The following is a 19,856-nucleotide window of genomic DNA, read 5'->3' on the forward strand; positions in this document are numbered from 1 at the left end:
TATCATCCAACATCTAATAGCACAGCTATCATCATGACCGACAACTTTTGGGAACAACGTAAACTTCAACTCGAGCAAGAAAAGCAAGCCGAAAAGGAAAGAAAGGCTGCCGAACGAAAAGAGAAGCTAGCACAACAACAAGAAGCTTCCGCCTCTTCTGCAATCCCTCAACAACAACAACCATCACAACAACAAGAAAAGCCCAAGAAAAAGCCAGCCACTCAATCACAACAACAACAGCACAAAAAGAAGGCTTTCAAAAAGAATTATGAACAACAACAACACAACACCTCAAGTAACGGAACTAAAGTTCAACCATCCTCTTCTGAAGACCCTGATTTCCAAACAGTGGAAAGAAAAACCGGAGGAAGAAGACAATTCCAGAGAAAGCCAAAGAAGAATTTCGAAAATGGAGAAAAGAAGAAGAATAACAACAACAACTCTAGCAGCAACAATAAGGAAGTAGTCAAGAAGGAAGAAAAGCCAACAACAACAGAAACTGTCATTCAGCCTGCACAAGTGAAAGTTTTCGCTTCACCTGCTGCTGAGGCTTCTACTACTAGTGCTGCCCTCAGTGATTGGGCTTCCCTTTTGAAACCAACGGCCAATGTCGCATCTCAAGATGCCACCAGTTCTAGCGGAGCTGCTGATAATTCAACCAACAACAAGAAGAAACAAGATAAGAAGAATGTGGTTGCTACTAAGAAACCATCCTCTTCCGACATCAATGGTACCAAGCAAATAAGTTCCAAACCACAGAAGGATTTCGAGTCTGGAAAGAATATTCTCAGATCCACAGAGGTTGAAGTTGACCAACATTTGTTGGATGAAGTTGGTGTCTTTATTCAACCAAGAGGTATGACCAACATTAACAATTCTTGTTATATGAATGCAGTTTTGCAAAGCTTGGTCAGCCTTCCTCACTTTTATCATTTAATGAAGAGACTTGGAAAGCTTTCACTTGACAATGATGAATATCCGCTCACAAATAAGATGGCACGTTTGGTCAATGAATTCCAAGTCATGAAAGGTGCTCGTTCTCAAAATGGAGAACAAAAAGAAAGAAAATACTTTATTAATGCTTCTTATGAAAAGTTAACTCCTTCCTATATTGTGGACTATGTTCAACAATCTTCCACAAACTTGGAAGACTCCTTCCTCTTGGGTACTCAACATGATGCTCATGAATTTTTGACTTATTTGTTGGAAAGACTTCATGAGGAACTCAAGAAAACTGAGAAAACATTGGGCAGAAAGAGTCCATCTTCAACCAAGAAGAACAAGAAGGATCAACAAGAAGAGTCTTCTGAAGTTGCCACCGCCACTGACTTGGCAACAAACGTTGAAGACAAATGGCAAGAAGTTGGAAAAAAGAACAAGTCCAACGTCATTCGTGAACATGAAATGGGTGATAACAGCGCCATCTCCCGTATTTTCTGTGGAAAGATGAAAAGCTTTGTTCAAAAACAAGGTGAGAAAGGAAGTGCTGTTGTCGAGCCATTCTTTAGTTTGCATTTGCCAATCAAGGATGACAACATTAAGGGCATTAAGTTCGCCTTAAGAGAAATGACCAAGGAAGAGAACGTTTTGGATAAGAATGCCAAGTCCACAATTTATCAACTTCCAAAAGTTCTCATCTTGCACTTGAGAAGATTCGATTTCTCTACAACTGAAGGCATCCAAAAGATTTCCAAGCGTATTCGATTTGATTATGAGCTAATTATTGATGACAAGGTTGTTCCTAACATCAAGCAAATTGCTGGGAAATCATTCTTGAGATATAGACTCGCTAGTGTGATTTGCCATCACGGAAAGGAAGCATCAGGTGGTCACTACAGCACCTTTATTCAACATGGATGTGGTAAATGGATTCATATCGATGACACCAAGATAACTGTTGTAAGCTTGCAACATGTCTTGGATCAGCAAGCATATATTCTCACCTACGTCCAAGATGACAACCAGGAACATTATAATTTGTATGGTGAAGGCTCGTCATCATCTCCATTGTTCAGCATTGATCACAATGATTTCAAAGAAAAGAAGGAAAAGAGGGAGAAGAAGAAGGACGGAAACACCAAACAAGAGCAAAAGGCCGTCTCTCCATCCACACCAACTCAAACCACCACCACTACAGTTTAATTCCATTCACACACTTCTTCCAAATAATCATCCATCTAATACCGAATTTTTCTACTAAGAGATAATCACACATGCACACCTCCAACTTGCATCCTACCACATTCAACTAAATTTTGACCTAAATCATCATCCTTCAAAGGTCTGGCAAAAAATCAATAAAACTCATTAAAAATCAAGAAATTTCATTCACATAGTTGATTTGATGAGTCTCTCCAAGCTTGATCACATGAGAAAAGCTCCAGTCTTATCTTTTCAGTGTTTCAACATACGTTACAATCAAGATACGTTACAATGGAGGGATATGAAAACTCTCTAATCTCTAATTTTATCTGAATTCGTTTTAAGGTTTTCCATCCTTTGTGATAACAATTCGTCACTATATTTAAAAACGAAGTGGGCTGAATATAAAGTTTAAACTCCAAAAGGCGATCAGTTGTTTTTCGCTTGGTGCAAACAGCAGCTTAATAAAGCTCTAGAGTGTCAAAGGCTACGCGGTGCATGGGGCAAGCATCGGCTTTACGCCTTAATGAAATTTGTTGATGATCTTTCGATCGTTATTCATTGAGAGATATATTCACTGTAAATATAACTGAAAAAAAAATGTTGCACCATCGTCATCATGAAGACGATCATTCATCCGAAATGAACAATTTCATCACCACCGTAGAAAATAAAAACGGAAAGGATGAAAAAACTTTGAACCAAGAGGATGAAAAGAGCATTAGAATAGAAAGCAAATCTTTTTTGGCAATTCTAATGACACTGTATCCGATACATTGATACATCATCGGTCATCGATTCCAGTAATGATGATGATGAATAATGTGAGAGTAATCTTGATGGATTTTTCAAATGCTTGTTTGAATGATCATGGCGAACGTGTGGACAAAATTCGAAAATTGGAATTATTGAAAAAGAAATTTTCATTGCAACAAGAAGGAAAGACGAAGTGGTTATTGAATCGAGAATTGAAATATGAACATTTCTTTCCAATCGAATTTATGAATGACAAGGCATTTGTTTTAAATCAAATCAAAAAGAAGGCTTTTCGATTGGAGTATGCTTCAAAACAATTACAAGAAGATCGAGAGTTTGTGTTGCAAGTGGTTCAATTGAATGGTATTGAGTTACTCTATGCTAGCAACAATATTCTCAGTGATAAAGAAGTGGTATTGGCAGCTATTAAAAACAATGAAGATGCATTGATGTATGCTTCAGAAGAAGTTAGAAATGACAAGAAATTTGTGTTAGAAGCCATTAAATTGAATGACAAATGTTTACTATATTCTTTCCATGAACTGAAGAAAGATCTGGAGTTCATATTTGAAGCAATTAAGCAAAACAGGAAGGCACTACAATGGGTTTCATGGGATTTACACCGAGATAAAGAATTCATGTTGAAAGCCATCAAATTACTCTTTCCAGAATTCGATAATTTAATCTCCATTGATCATGCAAACAAAGAGATTATGATGAAAGTTGTTCAGGAAATTGGATTTTTGTTGAGATTTGCAAGTAATGAACTCAAGAATGATCGAGACATTGTTTTGAATGCTGTGAAAAGCGATGGTGTTTTCTCTTCAATATGCTTCTCATAATTTGCAGAATGATAGAGAAGTAGCACAGCAAGCAGTCAAACAAAATGGTTCAGCCTTAGAATATGTTTCAACACAGTTAAAGGGAACAAAGGATATTGTATTGACTGCTGTGAATCAAAATGGATATGCACTTTATCATGCATCTGATGAGTTGAAAAATGATTGAGAAGTTGTATTGGCAGCTGTTAGACAAAATGGTGATGCTCTTGAATTTGCTGATGAAATGCTGAAAAGAGATCAGGAAATTGTATTTGAAGCAATCAATCAAAACAAGGAATCTTTTGAATTTGCTTCTGAGGAACTTTTGTGTGACAAAGAATTTTTATTGAAACTGATCAAGCTTGGATGTAGAGATGTTTTCAGATATGTTCTAACAGAAATTATTGAAGACAGAGAATTTGTATTAAGAGCCATCAAACTCAATGGTCCTTCTGTTTCTGGATCATGTTTTACCTCAGACAGGGAAATCATGTTGGAGGCAGTGAAGAGTAACGGATATGCATTATATTATGCGAGTGAAGAATTGCAACAAGATGCTGAATTGGTGATGGAAGCTCTCAAATGCAACGGATTTGTGTTGGAATATAGTGATGAATTGTTGCAGCAAACGATGGAACAATGTTATTTTGGTGCTTATTTAGGAATACCTTAAACGAATTCACAATTGTATTTTTACAAACAAAGTAATGATTTCCTTATTGTGTACTATTTGGTGTATAAAATGTAGAGATACCATTCTGTTTTTTGCGATCATTTCCAATACCAAACAATGTTGTTTCATAGTGCGAGGTGTTGGTTCATTTATATCATGTTCATACTTTGTACGAAAGCATTTATATTCTAATACATTGGTTGTCAATTTTGGTTGATGTGAGTCATCACTTCATTTAAGGGGTATTTCTTAATGATGAATTAGGTCCTCAATAATCACCAACATAAAAATGTTCCTTTCTTTCATGCAATAATTCATCACTATACTCTAACACAAATCCGTTGCATTTAAGAGCTTCCATCACCAATTCAGGATCTTTTCTCAATTCTGGACTCGCAAAAGTCAATGAAAAGCCATTATTCTTCACTGCTGCCAACATTATGATCCAACAGCAAGACCATTAAGTGTGACAACCTTAAACACAAATTCTCTATCTTCAATAAGTTCTTTTGCAACAAAATTGAAAACATTTCTACATTCCGCCTTAATTAAATCTAATATAAATTGCCTGTCATGAAAGAGTTCTTTAGAAGCAGCACCAAATGCAAAATAGTGTTGTTTGATGTGCAGCTGCACAAACAATTTCTTGATCTCTTTTCAGAGTTTCTTGAGCATACAGAAGAGCAGAGCGTTTTGCTTAACAGCTCCCAAAACAACTTGTCAATCCGATTTCAAGGCCAAACCATTGTTCTTGATGGCTGCTAATGCAATTTCGTAGTCATTTTGTAACTCATGAGAAGCAAATTCAAGGGCAGTATCATAATTGCTAACGTTACTTAAAACAGTATCTCGATCATTCTTGAGCTCGTCGCTGACAAATTCTAACATTAACAACTTTTAACATGTACTTTTAATTGTGGTGCAGACTCGATGCATGAAGGAATTCCAACGACTTTCTATTTTGTTTGATTGCATGATGTCTCTCCTCAGTTCATAAGGTTTCAATAGAGGAGAGGTTGTACGTTGTTCCATGATGAAACATTTTTTCTTTGATTCTACCTTTGTATTGAATATGGGAATCCAAATATTTGGAATATAATAATTAATTTTAAATTAAACAACAATCACAACAATTTAACACCAAAAGAGATGTCTTTCATGGACATCAAAAGAACCACGTATGAGAAAAGAAACACTTGCGGTTTTGGAACTTGCACAGCGTTAGAAGTAACAACAAGAAGAAACTACAAGATGAAAATTTCATGTTAAACATCATCAAATTGCTCTATCCAGAATACGAGAGTTTTGTCTCTTTCGATTATTCCAACGAAGAAATTGTGATGAAACTGATTGGGTCAGATATTAACTCAGACAAAGAAATCATGTTGGAGGCAGTGAAGAGTAATGGATTTGTATTGAGGTATGCGAGTGATGCAATTTGCATTGAAACAAGATTCTGAATTGGTGATGGAAGTTCTCAAATGCAACGGATTCGTTTTGGAGTATAGTGATGAATTGTTGCAGCAAACGATGGAATCATAATGCTTATTTGGAAACATAAAATTATTGAGAGAGTGTGGAAAAAGCATTCTGTCAGGACCTCAAAAGATGTTGGTGACAAGAAACATCTTCCAAAAAGTTGATCTCTAAGTCTTTACGTCGTATTTGAATTAAATACTGCAAATTAACTCATAGTTTCAGCAAGAGTCAAGGTGTGAAGTTTTTATTTACAACTGTACAAATGGTTTGCATTGCAAAAATTGTAAAAGTGAATTTGCCATTGCCATGGAGGTTGGTTGACAAGACGAAAATGTCAAAGAACTTCTTGTTGGTTGTTTGGGCATGATGTTTGCCAATTTCTTCACCATAATGTCACGATCATCGGTGTTACTTCTTGCGTGAGAGATTTGAGGAATCACTTGCTTGTGTTTCAATTGATCTCGAAGTGATGCATTTTCCTGTAGTAGTCTTTGATTTTCCTGTTCTTTGAGCTTGAGAAGATGTAATAATTCTTCTTCTCTTGTCTTGAATTGAGTCGAGAGTTTTTGGATTTGAGCCTCGTAATTGGTCTTAGTTTGATTCAATAATTGTTGAACGGACTCAATGGCGAGTTTGAGAGAGACTATTTCTTCGGTTCTTCTTGCCACAATAGTTTCCAATTCATTCCTTAATTGATTCTCTCGATGAAGAGTGTGTGCATGTTCCTTCTTTAACAACTCAATCTTTGTTGCAAAGTCTGTCTCCTTCTCACTGAGAATTTTCTGATATTTTTGTTCTTCAGATGTGTGCAAATTTTGCAATTGATCCTTGAGAGTGGCAATCACATTTTCAAATTCCAACTTTTTGTTCTCGAACGAAGTTCTTAATGGAGTAATGACCGTATTCTCGAGATTATCAAGTTCCTCTTTCTGTTTTTTGACTTTTTCTTTCAAATTGTCATTTCTTGTTTTTAAATCTCCAATTATTACTTGTGACATGTGTTTTGTTTTGCTCAACTCATTTTCATAAGACTGTTTCATGGTATTCAATTCCTCTTGTAAAAGTGTCAATCTCTGAAGTGTCTCAGCATGTTCTAAAGTTAGCGATTGAACTCGTTTCTTCAAACGTTGATTCGATTTTTTCAATGTCTTGCTTGATTTGAAAGATCCATTCATCATCAACTCATCGTCATCATTGTCACAATGGTCGTCGTGACCATCTTCATCATCATAAATCTGATGCGAGTGACCATTCGAAATGGTTTTTTGTCGTCGTGTCTCCAAGCAAGTGCCATCATCAGAAGAAACTGAGCTAAGAGTGGAGGAACTTCTCGGAGAGAGAGTTAAGGTATTGCTGTGTCGGGAACGAGCACTATTCGTTAAAACCACAGTGCTCGCTCGATCGTCCGAAATTCCATCCTCTTCAAACTCAATCATGGGTGAGAGAGTATTATTATTGTTGGTGGAACCATGATGGTCAGTGTTGTGATTGTTGGATGGAGATAATGAGGTGGTGTAATTATTCCTTTTTTGAGGTGTATGTGTATTGGTCGAGGACGAGGGCGAGTGGTCGAGATGACAAGTGGAAATTGAGGGAACAGGAGAAGACTTTTGAGGTGGTGATACTGGCCTATCCTGTTTGGTTGGTTCCGAACTATTTGGAACCACAGTATGGGAAGAAGAATTTATCTTCTTCTTCTTCTCTGCTTTCTTTTTCTTTCCATTCATTGAGGAAGAAGTGCTAGCAGCAGTAGTGGGAGTAGTAGGAGTGGTCAATGAAACTTTGGCTGCTGAACCTGCAGCTTCCGAAGAGAAAGAACAGGACTCTCGTTGCTGCTCTCGTTGTTTCTCCTCCAAGGTTACGAGATGAATTTTCCGAGTTGTTGCTGTGGGAGTGGTGGTGGTTGAATAGAATTGAGGTTGATTTGAGTGAGTAGAACTACTACTACTACTTTTGGAAGAAGAGCCCAATAAATTCGTTGTTGTTGTGGTGGTGGTGTGGTGTTGCTTGTTATTCTTTGCATTGGATGGTGTTTTGGAACTCGATAAAGCAATGCCTGAAATAAGAGTTGAGCTCGAGGGAGGAGGAACAACCACACGAGAAGAAAGTGAGGAATTCAATAACAAGGAGGCTGGCAAGGAAATGGTTGGTGATGATGATTTCTTCTCCTCTTGATGATGATGATTCTTTTGGGAAGGCATCTGATGAGTTTGGGAACTGGGATTCTCTCGATGATGATGAGGATGATGAATTTAATTTTAAAATACAAAGAAGGAGATCTCTTTTTGGAGTTGTATCGTATGACAGAGAGCTTGAAGAAGAATACTTCTTATTGGATCAATAATAAGAGAACACCGAACGAAATGCAAGGAATGATTCGGTTGGATGCAAAGGAAGGAAGGACAAGTTTTTTTTAAAGTTTGTCTCTGCTGAAGAGAATCCCGGAGAGGGCAAGAAAATTTAAATTGTAACGGAATGTCACTTGTCTCACTGAAACTCATGTCATGTAACGTGTTTGTGAGGCGGGAGAGGACTTTCACTTTATTTGTGTAGAAGATCACATTTCATTGTGAATACATTATTCATTGTGCTCAGAGTTGAGGTGGCACATAACCCCTTGCTGATGAGTGAGGTGTATATGTTTGCATGAGCGGTTCAGTATCATAACCATGATGGAACGAAACATCGGCAACGTGTGATGGTAAGTTTAAACTGGTTCTACTTTGATTGGATGTTAGGAAAAGATTTTGATTGGGCGTGGTGTTGTTGTTGTTATTGGTGTAGTAATAATTATTATGGTAAGGTTGCGCTGTCGAAGTTTGTTGAGAATAAGGTGAAAAAGATGATTGACCAAATGGTTGTTGCTGAGGTTGTTGGGGTCGATAGGATAACACAGGTGGAGGCGATGAAAACATATTCGTTGGAAATTCATTCAATTGGTCACTCATGTTAAAGGTTCGACAAAAGCACCAGATCCTCCTCTGAATTGAAATCCGTACGCACCTCCCATGTACATGCTTGGATCGACATTATTGTCAACTTGTTCATCGTTGAAGGGATGATAGGACAGTTCCTTAATGAATGTATATTCTTGAGTGTCGCAAATGTTATTGAACCAGAATGTGTAGGCCCATCCGAGAAAGAAGAGACAGAAAAATTGATACCAGAAAGGAGTGGCGATTTTTGGAACTCTCGAGTTGGGATTATGTGTGAGGAGGGAACTCTCAAAGTTTTCTTCAATTTCATGTCAATTTAAAAAATGATGGTATTTTGTATAATTCGATGTCGTAGAGTGTTCGTGTGTCAGAGAGTATTCATGTGAAATTAATAGAAAGTTGTGGATGAAATCACATTGGTAAACATCCATATCATCATTAAACAACAGTACATGATATTATCAATTTGTTAAATCATTTCAATAACTTGACATACCAGTACCCCAAAATTCTGAATAATCCATGTGTGTGTCACGATTTCTATTTGAAACATAGATGGCTACACGTTCTTCATCGAGAATCTTCTTGGATTCTTCATTGGTCACGAAAACCTTTTGATCCATATCTAATTTAATAAATGTTTTAGCTGTTTGTTTAATACTATTAATAATGTATAGGTAAGTTGATTGATGACAACACACGATAAGAGTCATGACTAAGAACATTCCAACCATACTTACGCAAACGGAGGCGAAAAATCTCGGTGAAATTCGAATGGCATTTGCTTAGAATCGGTGTGAGTTGTCACTCGTACAGATCTTGATTCAGTTTTGAGTCTTCCATTCGCATCTGTAGTGGTTTGAGTTCTACAATCATTGAACAAATGCAAATGATCAATTCGAAAGTGTAACCAATTTCACATGTCGAAAGATGAAATAATCTCCCACTTACCTCGTTTCATAGTGATAACATGAAACATGCAACTCAATAATAGGTGTATCTCTAATCGTTTTCTGTACAATTTCCTGAATCTTTTGATTCACATTAAAGTTCGTCAAATAACTATACGTCGGACTCATAAATACGGTTGGAATGTAGAAAATCAAACAGACCAACAAGATGGGATATATAAAGGCTCTCGGCATGATTTTTACAAACACATCTCCATCTGGATAAACAAAGAACTCACACACGATTTGAGAGAGAATAATGATCCAAATCACAATGCTCAATACCATGATGAAATAAACATTTCCGAGAGGATTGCAAATGTTTCGGAATGAAGGTCTCTTTCCAGCATAGGGCTGACTGTTCGCGCTTCCGCTTCCTCCCCCTAAATTCACGGGTTTGCCATTCACTAACAGTGAAAAGCCTCGATTAAACGATAACATTTTTTTTTCATTCGTTTGTTCAACTGTGGAGGATAACTCCGAACTGGAACTTTGGTCAAGTTGATTGGTTTTCAACAGCAAATTTGGAAATCTTCCAAAGGCCAATAAACGACCATTAACAAAAAAATCCAATTAGTTTATTGTTAGCACCATTGGTGCTGGTAAATCCGTGAGGATTGGGGATTGTTTTTGAAATGGTTTTTTGAATCTTGAGTTTTCATAGTATTTGGTGTGACATTTACCAACTAGTAAGGTGAGAATTTTTTGAATTTCAGGCCAATTTTGGTAAATATTTGGTAAATTTTTAAGGTTGGGTATTTGAGTATCTCGAATCATTACTCCGTCATGGTGGATGATGAAAACTTTTCTTCTATCACAGTATCTTGATTCTTGATAATCGTTGAGGATGCATCTTATTGATGTAATTTCTAGGAATTTTGTGTAGAAAAAGTCCCTAAAACATTGAGTGTTAGGGCAATAATATATAAAATGTTTTAGGGTTCTGGGGCATTTGCAGTGAGCGCATTGTCTTTCCTTATGTTGTTTGATATAATTACTTGTCAGATTTCTCCAGATTGACCATTTAGTCTCTGTGTCAATTTTAGATTTGATGAATTTCAGATTGATAGATGACCAGTTCTTGGTAAGGTGTAGACTGGAATTATCTCTATTCAATTGGCTAAACATTACTTCGTAACGTTTCTTTTGTATGGATTTTTTGATGTCGAAAATAATGGTATTTGATGTAGTAAGGATGGTTTGGTTTGAAAAAAGATTCCTAATGTCAAAATAGTTGTGCTCTTGAGCTCCTATCTTTGCTAATTCATCAGCTTTGATATTTCCTTCGTTGACGTGTCCTTTAACTTTGATTAGTTGAATATTCAGTTTGGATTGTTGAATGACCTTATGATATTCATGTTTAAAGCAGTTAAACATTCCATTATAGGCTTTGTTTTTCAAGATGTGGATGGATATTTCACTATCTGTGTGAATTTTTGCCTTGGATTTAGGTGGAAGTATCTTTAGTGATGTGAGTATAGCTGACAATTCAGCGACGTTATGTGAGTATTCACTGTTAATTTTTTACGAGAATTCTTGGGTTTCTTGGGAATTGTTGACTTTGGCGGTGAAGCCGAAACCTGTTGAATTGTTTAGATTTGATCCGTCAGTGTAAATAGTAAAATTCTTTCCTTTGAATTTTGGAAGATTTTCATCATTGTTAAATTGTTGAGGTTTGATCTTGTATTTCTTCATTGATCTATTCATTTCCTTAAAAATCGAATTTTCATATTTAATTCCTTCTGAATAGACTTCTCTAAGGAGTTCGTTCTCATTGTTAATAAGATAAAGGGCTGTTTCGATTCTAATTTCATCAGCAAAGAAGTCGAATCTTGGAATACCTAATCCACCATAGGTGATTGGGAGGTGAAAATAGTTTGTTGGACTAGCATTATGCATGAAAATTTTCTTTCTTATTGCTTTTCTTACTTCAATGTTGATTCTATCAACAAGCGTTTCAGGAATATAATTTGTTCGTAAACCCATTAACAAAAAAATGAGCAAACGCAAGAACTGCTTTCCTTTAAATTGCGATTCAAATCTCGGATTCAACGATGAACAGAAGAATGGTGGGAAGAAATTGAAACTAATGCCAAGGAATGTTCGAATAGTTTTGATTGATTTTTCAAATTCTTTTTTTCGTGTTGGTGATGATGATCAAAATGAGATTCGGAGATGGGAATTGTTGTTGAAAAAGAAATTTTCATTGCAACAAGAAGGAAAGAAGAAATGGTTATTGAATCGAGAATTGAAATATAAACATTTCTTTCCAATTGAATTCATGAATGACAAGGAATTTGTACTGAATCACACCAAAAAGTATGGTTATGGATTGGAATTTGCATCACCAAAGCTGAAACAAGACAGAGATTTCTTGATGCAAGTGATCCAATTGAGCAAAGATGGATTTAAAGTGGATGTGGGGGAATTAAATCATGCATGGAAAATTATTTCCGGTGGTGACAAGTGTGGTGACGAGTATCTTAAGGAGAGACTTGAAAATGACGAGATGTTTTTCAAGAAATACTTTAGAGGAATTGAAAAAAGCCTAAACTCCAATCGCTCTTGTTTGAAACACTCAAACACAATAGGAAAGCGTTTCATTGGTTGTTCGAGATTTTAAGGCCAGGTGTTTTTTGGATATGTAGAGATTTCACTGTCCAGATCATTCAAGTACTCTTTCCAGAATTCGAATATTTAAAGTCTTTCGAATATTCAAACAAAGAGTTCATCATGAAAGTTGTGAAAGAATTTGGATTTTTTTGTATGTATCAATCGAACTCAAAAAGGATCGTGATGTTTTTTTGAATGCTGTGAAAAGTTATGGACTTGCGCTTAAATATGCCCATGAAGATTTGAAAAATGATGAAGAGATTGTGAATGCAGCGATTGAAAAAGATCCATTGGCATTAAAGTACGCCTCTGACGAGTTGAAATGCAACAAGTAAATCGTATTGGAAGCTGTGAAACGGGAAGGAAAGGCATTAAAATATGCATCGAATAGTTTGAAAAAAGACAAAGAAATTGTTTTGGTTGCTGTTCGACAGAATGGAAGTGCACTTGGATATGCATCGGAAGAGTTGATTTATGATAGAGAAGTCTTATTGACAGCTGTTAGACAAGATGGCAAGCTTTTTGTACCATCGTCCAAATTTATGGGACTATCCAACCACCAAACCATTCACCCAGTACGATTATGAACTCTTTAGTGATAAGTCATTATTATTAGAAATGATTAAGGCAGGATGTCAAGAAGTTTTCAAATATGCACCGAGAGATATTATTGAGGATAGAGAATTTGTGTTAAAAGCTGCCAAACTCAATGGTCTTGCTGTTTTTGGATCATGTTTTACCTCAGACAAGGAAATCATGTTAGAAGCAGTGAAGAACAATGGATATGCATTGAGATTTGCGAGTGAAGAATTGAAAAAAGATTCTGAATTGGTGATGGAAGCTCTTAAATGCAATGGATATGTGTTGGAATATAGTGATGAATTGTTGCAACAAAGGATGGAACAATGTTATTTTGGTGCTTATTTAGGATGTAAATGAAGTTATGTTGCCATTATAAACTGTTGAATATATTTTACAGTTATAAATTCTTATGCTAAACCATGATGTGATAATGTTACAAATGTTAACAAATTCTATCCTGAAATAAATCCAGTCAAAGAGGAAGATGGAGTGATTGAACAACATTATGCGATACAAGATCTCAGCTGCATTAGTTCATACTTTGTTTGTTTTGCATGCACACGTGGATTCACCTCGTGTCTTCACCAAGTCTTCATGATTAATAGAATGATTCAAGCGAGGAAAGGAAAACCTCCTCCTTGTCAACTCTCGCTCATCAAAAAAATGAGAAAACGAAAACACTACAATTCAAGTCATCCAACACTCAAAATCAATGAAAATGTTGTCGGAGAGGTGAAGAAATTAAAACTGATGCCAAAGCGGAATGTTCGAATGACTTTGATTTTTCAAATTCTTTTTTTCATCGTGATGATGGAATTGTTGATGAGATTCGGAGATGGGAATTGTTGATGAAAAAGAAATTTTCATTGCAACAAGAAGGAAAGAAGAAGTGGTTATTGAATCAAGAATTGGATTATAAATATTTCTTTCCAGTCGGTTTTCTTTTCGAAATTCGTTTTTGATGCTATCAATCAAAACAAGAAAGCATTTCGATGGGTACCATGGATTTTACTTTTAAAGAGTTCATGTTGAAAGCCATCAAATTCCTGTATCCAGAATTAGATAATTTAGTCTCTATAGATTGTTCAAACAAAGAAATCATGATGTATGTTGTTCAAGAAATTGGAAGTTTCTTGAGATTAGCATCAAGAAAACTCAAAAGTGATCGAGACATTGTTCTGAATGCTGTGAAATGTGACGGTGTTTCGCTTGAATTTGCCACTCATGATTTGAAGAATGACAGAGAAATTGCACTTCATGAAATCAAACAAAATGGGTTGGCATTGGAATTCGTTTCGACAGAGTTGAAGGGGAAAAAAGAATTGGTATTAATTGCTGTGAATCAAAATGGATTTGCACTTAATTATGCATCGAAAGAGTTGAAAAATGATCGAGAGGTGGTAATGGCAGCAGTTAGAAATGAAGGTTTAGCTCTTCAATATGCTGATGAAATGCTGAAAAGAGATCAAGAAATTGTGATTGAAGCGATCAAACAAAACAATGGTGCTTTGAGATACGCTTGTAAAGAACTTTTACGTGGCAAAGAATTCTTATTGAGACTTGGATGTTGGAATATTTTCAGATATGCTCCAAAAGAAATTGTTGAAGATAGAGAATTTGTGTTAAGTGTTGCCAAACTCAATGGTCTTGCTGTTGTTGGATCCAATGACTCACCATTTCTCAATGACAAGGAAATTTTGTTAGAAGCAGTCAGAAGTAATGGATATGCACTATATTATATATTATATTTTGCGAGTGATGCATTGAAAAAAGATTCTGAATTGATGATGGAAGCTCTCAAATGCAATAGATTTGTGTTAGCTGCCTCTCGTACAGTTCCGATACTCTCTCGTTTGCAAACAATGGTATGAATTGGCACATGATGAAAGCTTTTTGAGTTATTATTTTAAAGAAAATGAACAGAGTTTGAATGAATGGTTGAATCCGACACAAAATAATAATTTGTTGAAATATGTGTTTGATTGGTCTGAATTTATATGTCATACTTATCCCAATGAATATGAGTGGTTAAGAAAATTGAAACAATCTTTTCAAGTTATGGATATCCATGACTTGGAATTGGTGCTTTCAAATTGCCCACAAGGTCTGGAACGACATGGATCCATGAAGTTAATTACTTTGGACAATGGATCTGGTAAACAAGTGTCAGTGTTTGCTTCCTCACGATATAGTTCTCACCTTAATTTACAAGCATTGGTTGATGAGAATGGAGAAATGTTGTCAGTGAATGAGTTTGCAATAGCCACAAATGTGAAAACATGTGACATGAGCTTCACTTCTTTTTATTTTGGTTGGGGAGCTGGACATGATGAAGTGAGATCTGAGGGATTGGAATGGTTTTCTGACCAATTTTCAAATTTAAATACCTTGGATGGAAAATATTTATTGTTTTACATTTTCGAATTTATTGACAAATTCAAACCCGAACATAGTCGATACCTCTGTGACCATGACTCCATATTTGTTGTAAAGAAGGCCATGAAAGATGATAACACCCACTCACAAATGTTCAAAAAGGCTCACTCTTTTAAGAACTCTCTTATGAAAAGAGAGAACTGTTTGGCAGCAGCTGTTAAATCTTGCAAAACAAAAGGTGTGTGGATTCGATTGATGAAATGTGGCTACGTTATGAGTGAAAATCAATTGGGGATTGATTTTAATAATTTTCTGTCATCTACTGAGCACTTCCAATTTTTCTTTGATTATTGTGAATTTCATCATTGGAGATCCTTTGCAGAAAAAAAAGTTCAAGAACAATTTATGAGTATTCTTGAGCGAAAAGAATCCACGAAATTATGTCAAGTGATCCCTCAGAATAATTATTCTTTTCCCAAAGAGCTTTGTTGTAGTTTGATTCAGTCCAACATTGAGCTATTTGACCTTATTAAGAAACATAGACCAGATTTTTGGTGTCCATTCGATTTGAGAATACCTCAACCACCATCCAACACAACATTAGAATCAACCATAACATCCTCCATCACAGAACCAAAAATTCTATTTCTTTACCAAACCTACTCAGACCAAAAGAAGTTTTCAGATTATTTTCTGAAATTCTCTCCTCGCTTCAAGTCTGATCAATATTGTCATCAACAATTACCACACCAACTTGCAACGAGAAAAATCGTGAAAGAACAATTTACACCTCTTTTGAAAAAGTATGACGTGGTGTACAGACTATAGAAAGTAATACTGCAATCTATTATCGAAAGGTTTTGGATATTTTGAAATTAACAGGGAAGAAGGTGATTTTTCTTTATCGACATTTCTACATTACTCACTATTGCTTTCATGACACATTTAAAATGGTTACTGATCTTCATAATGTGTACATGATGCACATGAACGAATACATGGATGTCAATTTCACCAATTTACACCTCTTCCTCTCCCAACTGAGTTCCAGAAATTAAAACAACATGTCTTGAAGCTTTATATACAAGAACCTTTTTTAATGGAATTGCATTTCATTTGCCTTGTCGTGAAATAAGTCAATTGACAAAATATGCAGAAAATCCCACAAACACCGGACCTTTATCGAGGTTGGGTGTTTGGAGAGACCACAAACCCATTAGTCCTTCCTTTAATTAACAAACGAATTTTATTGTTTACTCTTTCGAAACAAGTCACTTTTCCACCCTTAATATATGTGAACTGAGGTATTGGTATCGAGAAATGCATAATTGCTCGTACTTATTGCTTCCACATATGCAAAATTCAATGAAAGTTGGAATTCCATTTTCACTTGAGTGCCATCTCATTATTTGAGAACTATTAAAAAGAGCGTTCAAGGCACTTTTTCAAGAAGAATGAAGAGCCTTTAATCGACCTTCCACACTTTCTACATGGAACTTTGCACAAGCACTTCAAAAAAGTTGGTTCCTCCTTTGAAGGTTTTGTTCCTCCCCTGAAGAATAAACTTGCCACAAATGCAAATCAATAAAATTATTATGAGTATTAATAATGTCTCTTGAATGCGAATTTAAACATTTCGGAGAGGGCCGATTGTTAAATCAAACAGCCTTGATGTTCGCTCGAACCACATTCCTATCGACAAGGTGACTTTAAAATCTCCATTTTTAGAAAAAAAAACAATTAAAATATTCTTCAGATGTATTGGTGTGTGGCTTGTAATTTCAAACCACCCCAAGAGCATTCTGGAGGGTTTGGATCGCAACTACTTGAGAGAGCATTTGCTCACAAGGCAGCTTGAGGTGTGTACATTCATTTATTCATTTTCCATAAAATAGAAGAATGGTTTGGCCCGAGGATAAGTGACTATTCTGTTCTTTATTAAGGATTAGACTTCTGAAATGGCAACACTACAACAGTTTCTCATGGTGGTGAATTCTCATCCCTTCGAGAGAATTCAAGCATTGAAGGAATATGACCAATTCACTTTCTCTGTTTCTTTAAGACGGGATCGATTTAGACAGCCTGGAATCATTCGGAAATTGTTGGCTGTAGAAGTAGAAATATTTAAAAAAGGGACCTTCGATGAGATAAAGAATACAACAGAATGGAATTCCTTCAAAATCATTGGACAATTGGGAGATGAACTTGGTGAATATCATGATCCTTGCGATGTTCTTTGCGATCGATTTTCAGAATATTTTAGTTTGTGACAATGGAAATCGTCGAGTTCAGGTTCGATGCTTTTGAACCTATTGCTTCCTTTGGAGGCAAAGAGATTTTTAACTATTTTCCATACTCCTTTTGTTTAAATAAGTGGAGAATTATTGGTTTGTGAACGTGAACCATGTTTTTGAATTGCAAAAGGTATCATTGAATTGTTTTTCCACATTCTTGTAAAAGTTACTTGCTATTTTCAAAAAGGAATAATTTTGTATTAAATATTGTCTCCTCACCATTACAAATGTTTCCACCGCATTTCTCTTGCCACTTGCTCTTCCTGTTCTTTCAAGCTACGCTCCTTCTCTTTCTTTGCAAGCTCCAATTTTCGTTGCTCCTGCACTTCATCAATTTCTTCCATCAATATTGTTCCTCCATCTTTTACAGCATAAAAGTCAATATCTTTGAAATCGTCACTCAAAGGTTCTGGTAATGAGTGACCAACATCGACGTAGAAGAGGTGCTGTTTAGATGTATCAAGTTTGAATAAACGTTGGCACATGAGCTTGAGTTTTTTGATGGTCAAACCGTAAGGAATTTTCTTCTCAACAATGTGACCATGTGAAGCAACTGAAGCAGCCACGTTCTTAATGTACAAAGAAACAAATTCATTGCTGACTCTTGTGGTAGCCGAGCTTGATGACTCGTTTTCACATGGATCTCCATACATGGACACAAGCTCCTCGTATCGTGGATGCATTTCAAGAAAATTCATGTAATTACTGTTGGAACTACTTTCACTGCTCATTAGCGCCATTTTGTCTCTTCCGCATTGTTTAAGATAATACTTTTCAGCATCTTCTCGTTCTTTCTTTTTAATTTCGCTTCCATTGAAAGTTTGAAGAGATTTGATTCTTGCAATAACTCCTTGTCGGGTGTTGGTCACTCCGTATTTTTCCTGAATAGCATTATTGTCCAATCGCAATTCCTCGAGACATGAAAATTTGTTGAGCTCATTGATAGAATCCCATTCTTCAATATTATTGTTTGTGACGGAGAGGCTCTTCAATGAAGGGAATTCCTCTCTATTCAAACATTGGATTCTCTTGAGAGAGTTGTAGTTGAGCAAAAGTCTACTTAATTGTGGGATGGATCCAAATGCTTTCCAAACCACATTCCAGGAAGAAAGTTTGTTTCCAGAAATATTCATTGATTTAAGTGATGGGAGTGAAGGGAATACAACCCTTTCCAAATCTTGATCGGTGACATTATTATCTCGAAAATGAACCTCCTCCACTTGGGGAAAGAGAGGCAATATCTTCTCTGCAAATATTCCCCAATTCATGGCAACATCATTCATGACAAGAATTTTCACGCTCACATAGGGTTGAGTGTTTTGAATTTCCAATGATGAGAACCGATTGGATGAAAGGATTAAATTTTGCAATTTTGGAAATTCTTTCAAGATGATTTCAACTTGAGACCATGATGTAATTAAATTTGCTGTTAAATCTATGGACTTTACATTGCCAAAAAGAGAGCCCAATCCTTCCTGAATTTTTGAAACTTTTGATTCTTGCAAACCGAGCTCTGTTAAATTTTCGAGTTTTTCCAATTTTTCCTCCAAATCTTTACGACCCACAAGCTCTACTGAAATTTGAGTCTTTTTTGTTGCTGAATAGATATACATTTCTTCCTCTCTGAAATCCTTATTCTTATATTTGGCATGAACAGCATCCAAGAAATCGACACCCAATGTGGAATATCTTAAAAAGGTTTCGAGTTTGATAAAACTTGCACTCTTTCGCCCATCACTAGTTTTGAAATATCTCACACCATTGAGTTCTCCGTCGTGTTTTCCTCTCACCTCATAATCCCATTCAACTCCCACAAAAAGTTGAGTCTTGGGTTGATCTTGAAGAGTTCCGATATATCTCACAAAACCTCTTGAAAGATCTCCCCTCAATGCAGGAGCATATAATATTGGATTAGTAGGTGAAGTGGCGGTGTTGTTGTAATTGTTGTTTGTTAGTGGTGTTGGTTCTGAGGTGCTTGTTGTATTGCAGCCACTGAGCAACGATGAAGAGGGAACTTCCTTGACGTTGAAATGGATAATGATGTGTTGAAATATTGTACTCAAATCTCATATTCAAAAGATAGGAATAGGCTTCAGGGTCTTGATTCGTTGAGCCCGACTCTGGAATGGATGAGGGCGATGATAAGGTTTGAGACATTTTTTTGGGTGAAATACCTCCATACAACACTTGAGAGGACAAATCTGTAGTGTGTGTTGTATGGAGGACCAAATTTG

At 36.1% G+C, this 19,856-nt stretch overlaps 11 protein-coding genes across 11 annotated transcripts; 6 read left to right on the forward strand and 5 right to left on the reverse strand.

Annotated features, from left to right (window-relative positions):
* Positions 1-33: 33 nt before the first annotated feature.
* FDP41_005333 (uncharacterized protein) lies at positions 34-2,142 on the forward strand (the record flags this gene model as incomplete). The annotated part of the gene is made up of 1 exon (XM_044708846.1): positions 34-2,142. The coding sequence occupies one exon, from the start codon at positions 34-36 to the stop codon at positions 2,140-2,142; it is 2,109 nt and encodes a 702-aa protein (XP_044560052.1).
* Positions 2,143-2,957: 815 nt separating this feature from the next.
* FDP41_005334 (uncharacterized protein) lies at positions 2,958-3,740 on the forward strand (the record flags this gene model as incomplete). Its single annotated transcript, XM_044708847.1, has 1 exon — positions 2,958-3,740. The coding sequence occupies one exon, from the start codon at positions 2,958-2,960 to the stop codon at positions 3,738-3,740; it is 783 nt and encodes a 260-aa protein (XP_044560053.1).
* A 223-nt stretch (positions 3,741-3,963) lies between these two features.
* FDP41_005335 (uncharacterized protein) lies at positions 3,964-4,392 on the forward strand (the record flags this gene model as incomplete). Its single annotated transcript, XM_044708848.1, has 1 exon — positions 3,964-4,392. The coding sequence occupies one exon, from the start codon at positions 3,964-3,966 to the stop codon at positions 4,390-4,392; it is 429 nt and encodes a 142-aa protein (XP_044560054.1).
* Positions 4,393-6,119: 1,727 nt separating this feature from the next.
* FDP41_005336 (uncharacterized protein) lies at positions 6,120-8,072 on the reverse strand (the record flags this gene model as incomplete). The annotated part of the gene is made up of 1 exon (XM_044708849.1): positions 6,120-8,072. The coding sequence occupies one exon, from the start codon at positions 8,070-8,072 to the stop codon at positions 6,120-6,122; it is 1,953 nt and encodes a 650-aa protein (XP_044560055.1).
* Positions 8,073-8,462: 390 nt separating this feature from the next.
* FDP41_005337 (uncharacterized protein) lies at positions 8,463-8,786 on the reverse strand (the record flags this gene model as incomplete). The annotated part of the gene is made up of 1 exon (XM_044708850.1): positions 8,463-8,786. The coding sequence occupies one exon, from the start codon at positions 8,784-8,786 to the stop codon at positions 8,463-8,465; it is 324 nt and encodes a 107-aa protein (XP_044560056.1).
* A 29-nt stretch (positions 8,787-8,815) lies between these two features.
* FDP41_005338 (uncharacterized protein) lies at positions 8,816-10,198 on the reverse strand (the record flags this gene model as incomplete). The annotated part of the gene is made up of 4 exons (XM_044708851.1): positions 8,816-9,105; positions 9,304-9,467; positions 9,548-9,673; positions 9,759-10,198. The coding sequence occupies 4 exons, from the start codon at positions 10,196-10,198 to the stop codon at positions 8,816-8,818; spliced, it is 1,020 nt and encodes a 339-aa protein (XP_044560057.1).
* A 1,083-nt stretch (positions 10,199-11,281) lies between these two features.
* FDP41_005339 (uncharacterized protein) lies at positions 11,282-11,656 on the reverse strand (the record flags this gene model as incomplete). The annotated part of the gene is made up of 1 exon (XM_044708852.1): positions 11,282-11,656. The coding sequence occupies one exon, from the start codon at positions 11,654-11,656 to the stop codon at positions 11,282-11,284; it is 375 nt and encodes a 124-aa protein (XP_044560058.1).
* Positions 11,657-11,753: 97 nt separating this feature from the next.
* Positions 11,754-12,380, forward strand: FDP41_005340 (uncharacterized protein; the record flags this gene model as incomplete). Its single annotated transcript, XM_044708854.1, has 1 exon — positions 11,754-12,380. One exon carries the CDS (start codon positions 11,754-11,756, stop codon positions 12,378-12,380), a length of 627 nt encoding a protein of 208 aa, XP_044560059.1.
* Positions 12,381-12,880: 500 nt separating this feature from the next.
* Positions 12,881-13,309, forward strand: FDP41_005341 (uncharacterized protein; the record flags this gene model as incomplete). Its single annotated transcript, XM_044708855.1, has 1 exon — positions 12,881-13,309. One exon carries the CDS (start codon positions 12,881-12,883, stop codon positions 13,307-13,309), a length of 429 nt encoding a protein of 142 aa, XP_044560060.1.
* A 635-nt stretch (positions 13,310-13,944) lies between these two features.
* Positions 13,945-16,156, forward strand: FDP41_005342 (uncharacterized protein; the record flags this gene model as incomplete). The annotated part of the gene is made up of 2 exons (XM_044708856.1): positions 13,945-14,817; positions 14,876-16,156. 2 exons carry the CDS (start codon positions 13,945-13,947, stop codon positions 16,154-16,156), a joined length of 2,154 nt encoding a protein of 717 aa, XP_044560061.1.
* A 1,687-nt stretch (positions 16,157-17,843) lies between these two features.
* FDP41_005343 (uncharacterized protein) lies at positions 17,844-19,779 on the reverse strand (the record flags this gene model as incomplete). Its single annotated transcript, XM_044708857.1, has 2 exons — positions 17,844-19,588; positions 19,638-19,779. 2 exons carry the CDS (start codon positions 19,777-19,779, stop codon positions 17,844-17,846), a joined length of 1,887 nt encoding a protein of 628 aa, XP_044560062.1.
* Positions 19,780-19,856: the final 77 nt, after the last annotated feature.

This window comes from Naegleria fowleri (genome assembly GCF_008403515.1).
Source record: "Naegleria fowleri strain ATCC 30894 chromosome Unknown tig44, whole genome shotgun sequence".
In the NCBI taxonomy this organism is placed as follows: domain Eukaryota; phylum Heterolobosea; class Eutetramitea; order Acrasida; family Naegleriidae; genus Naegleria; species Naegleria fowleri.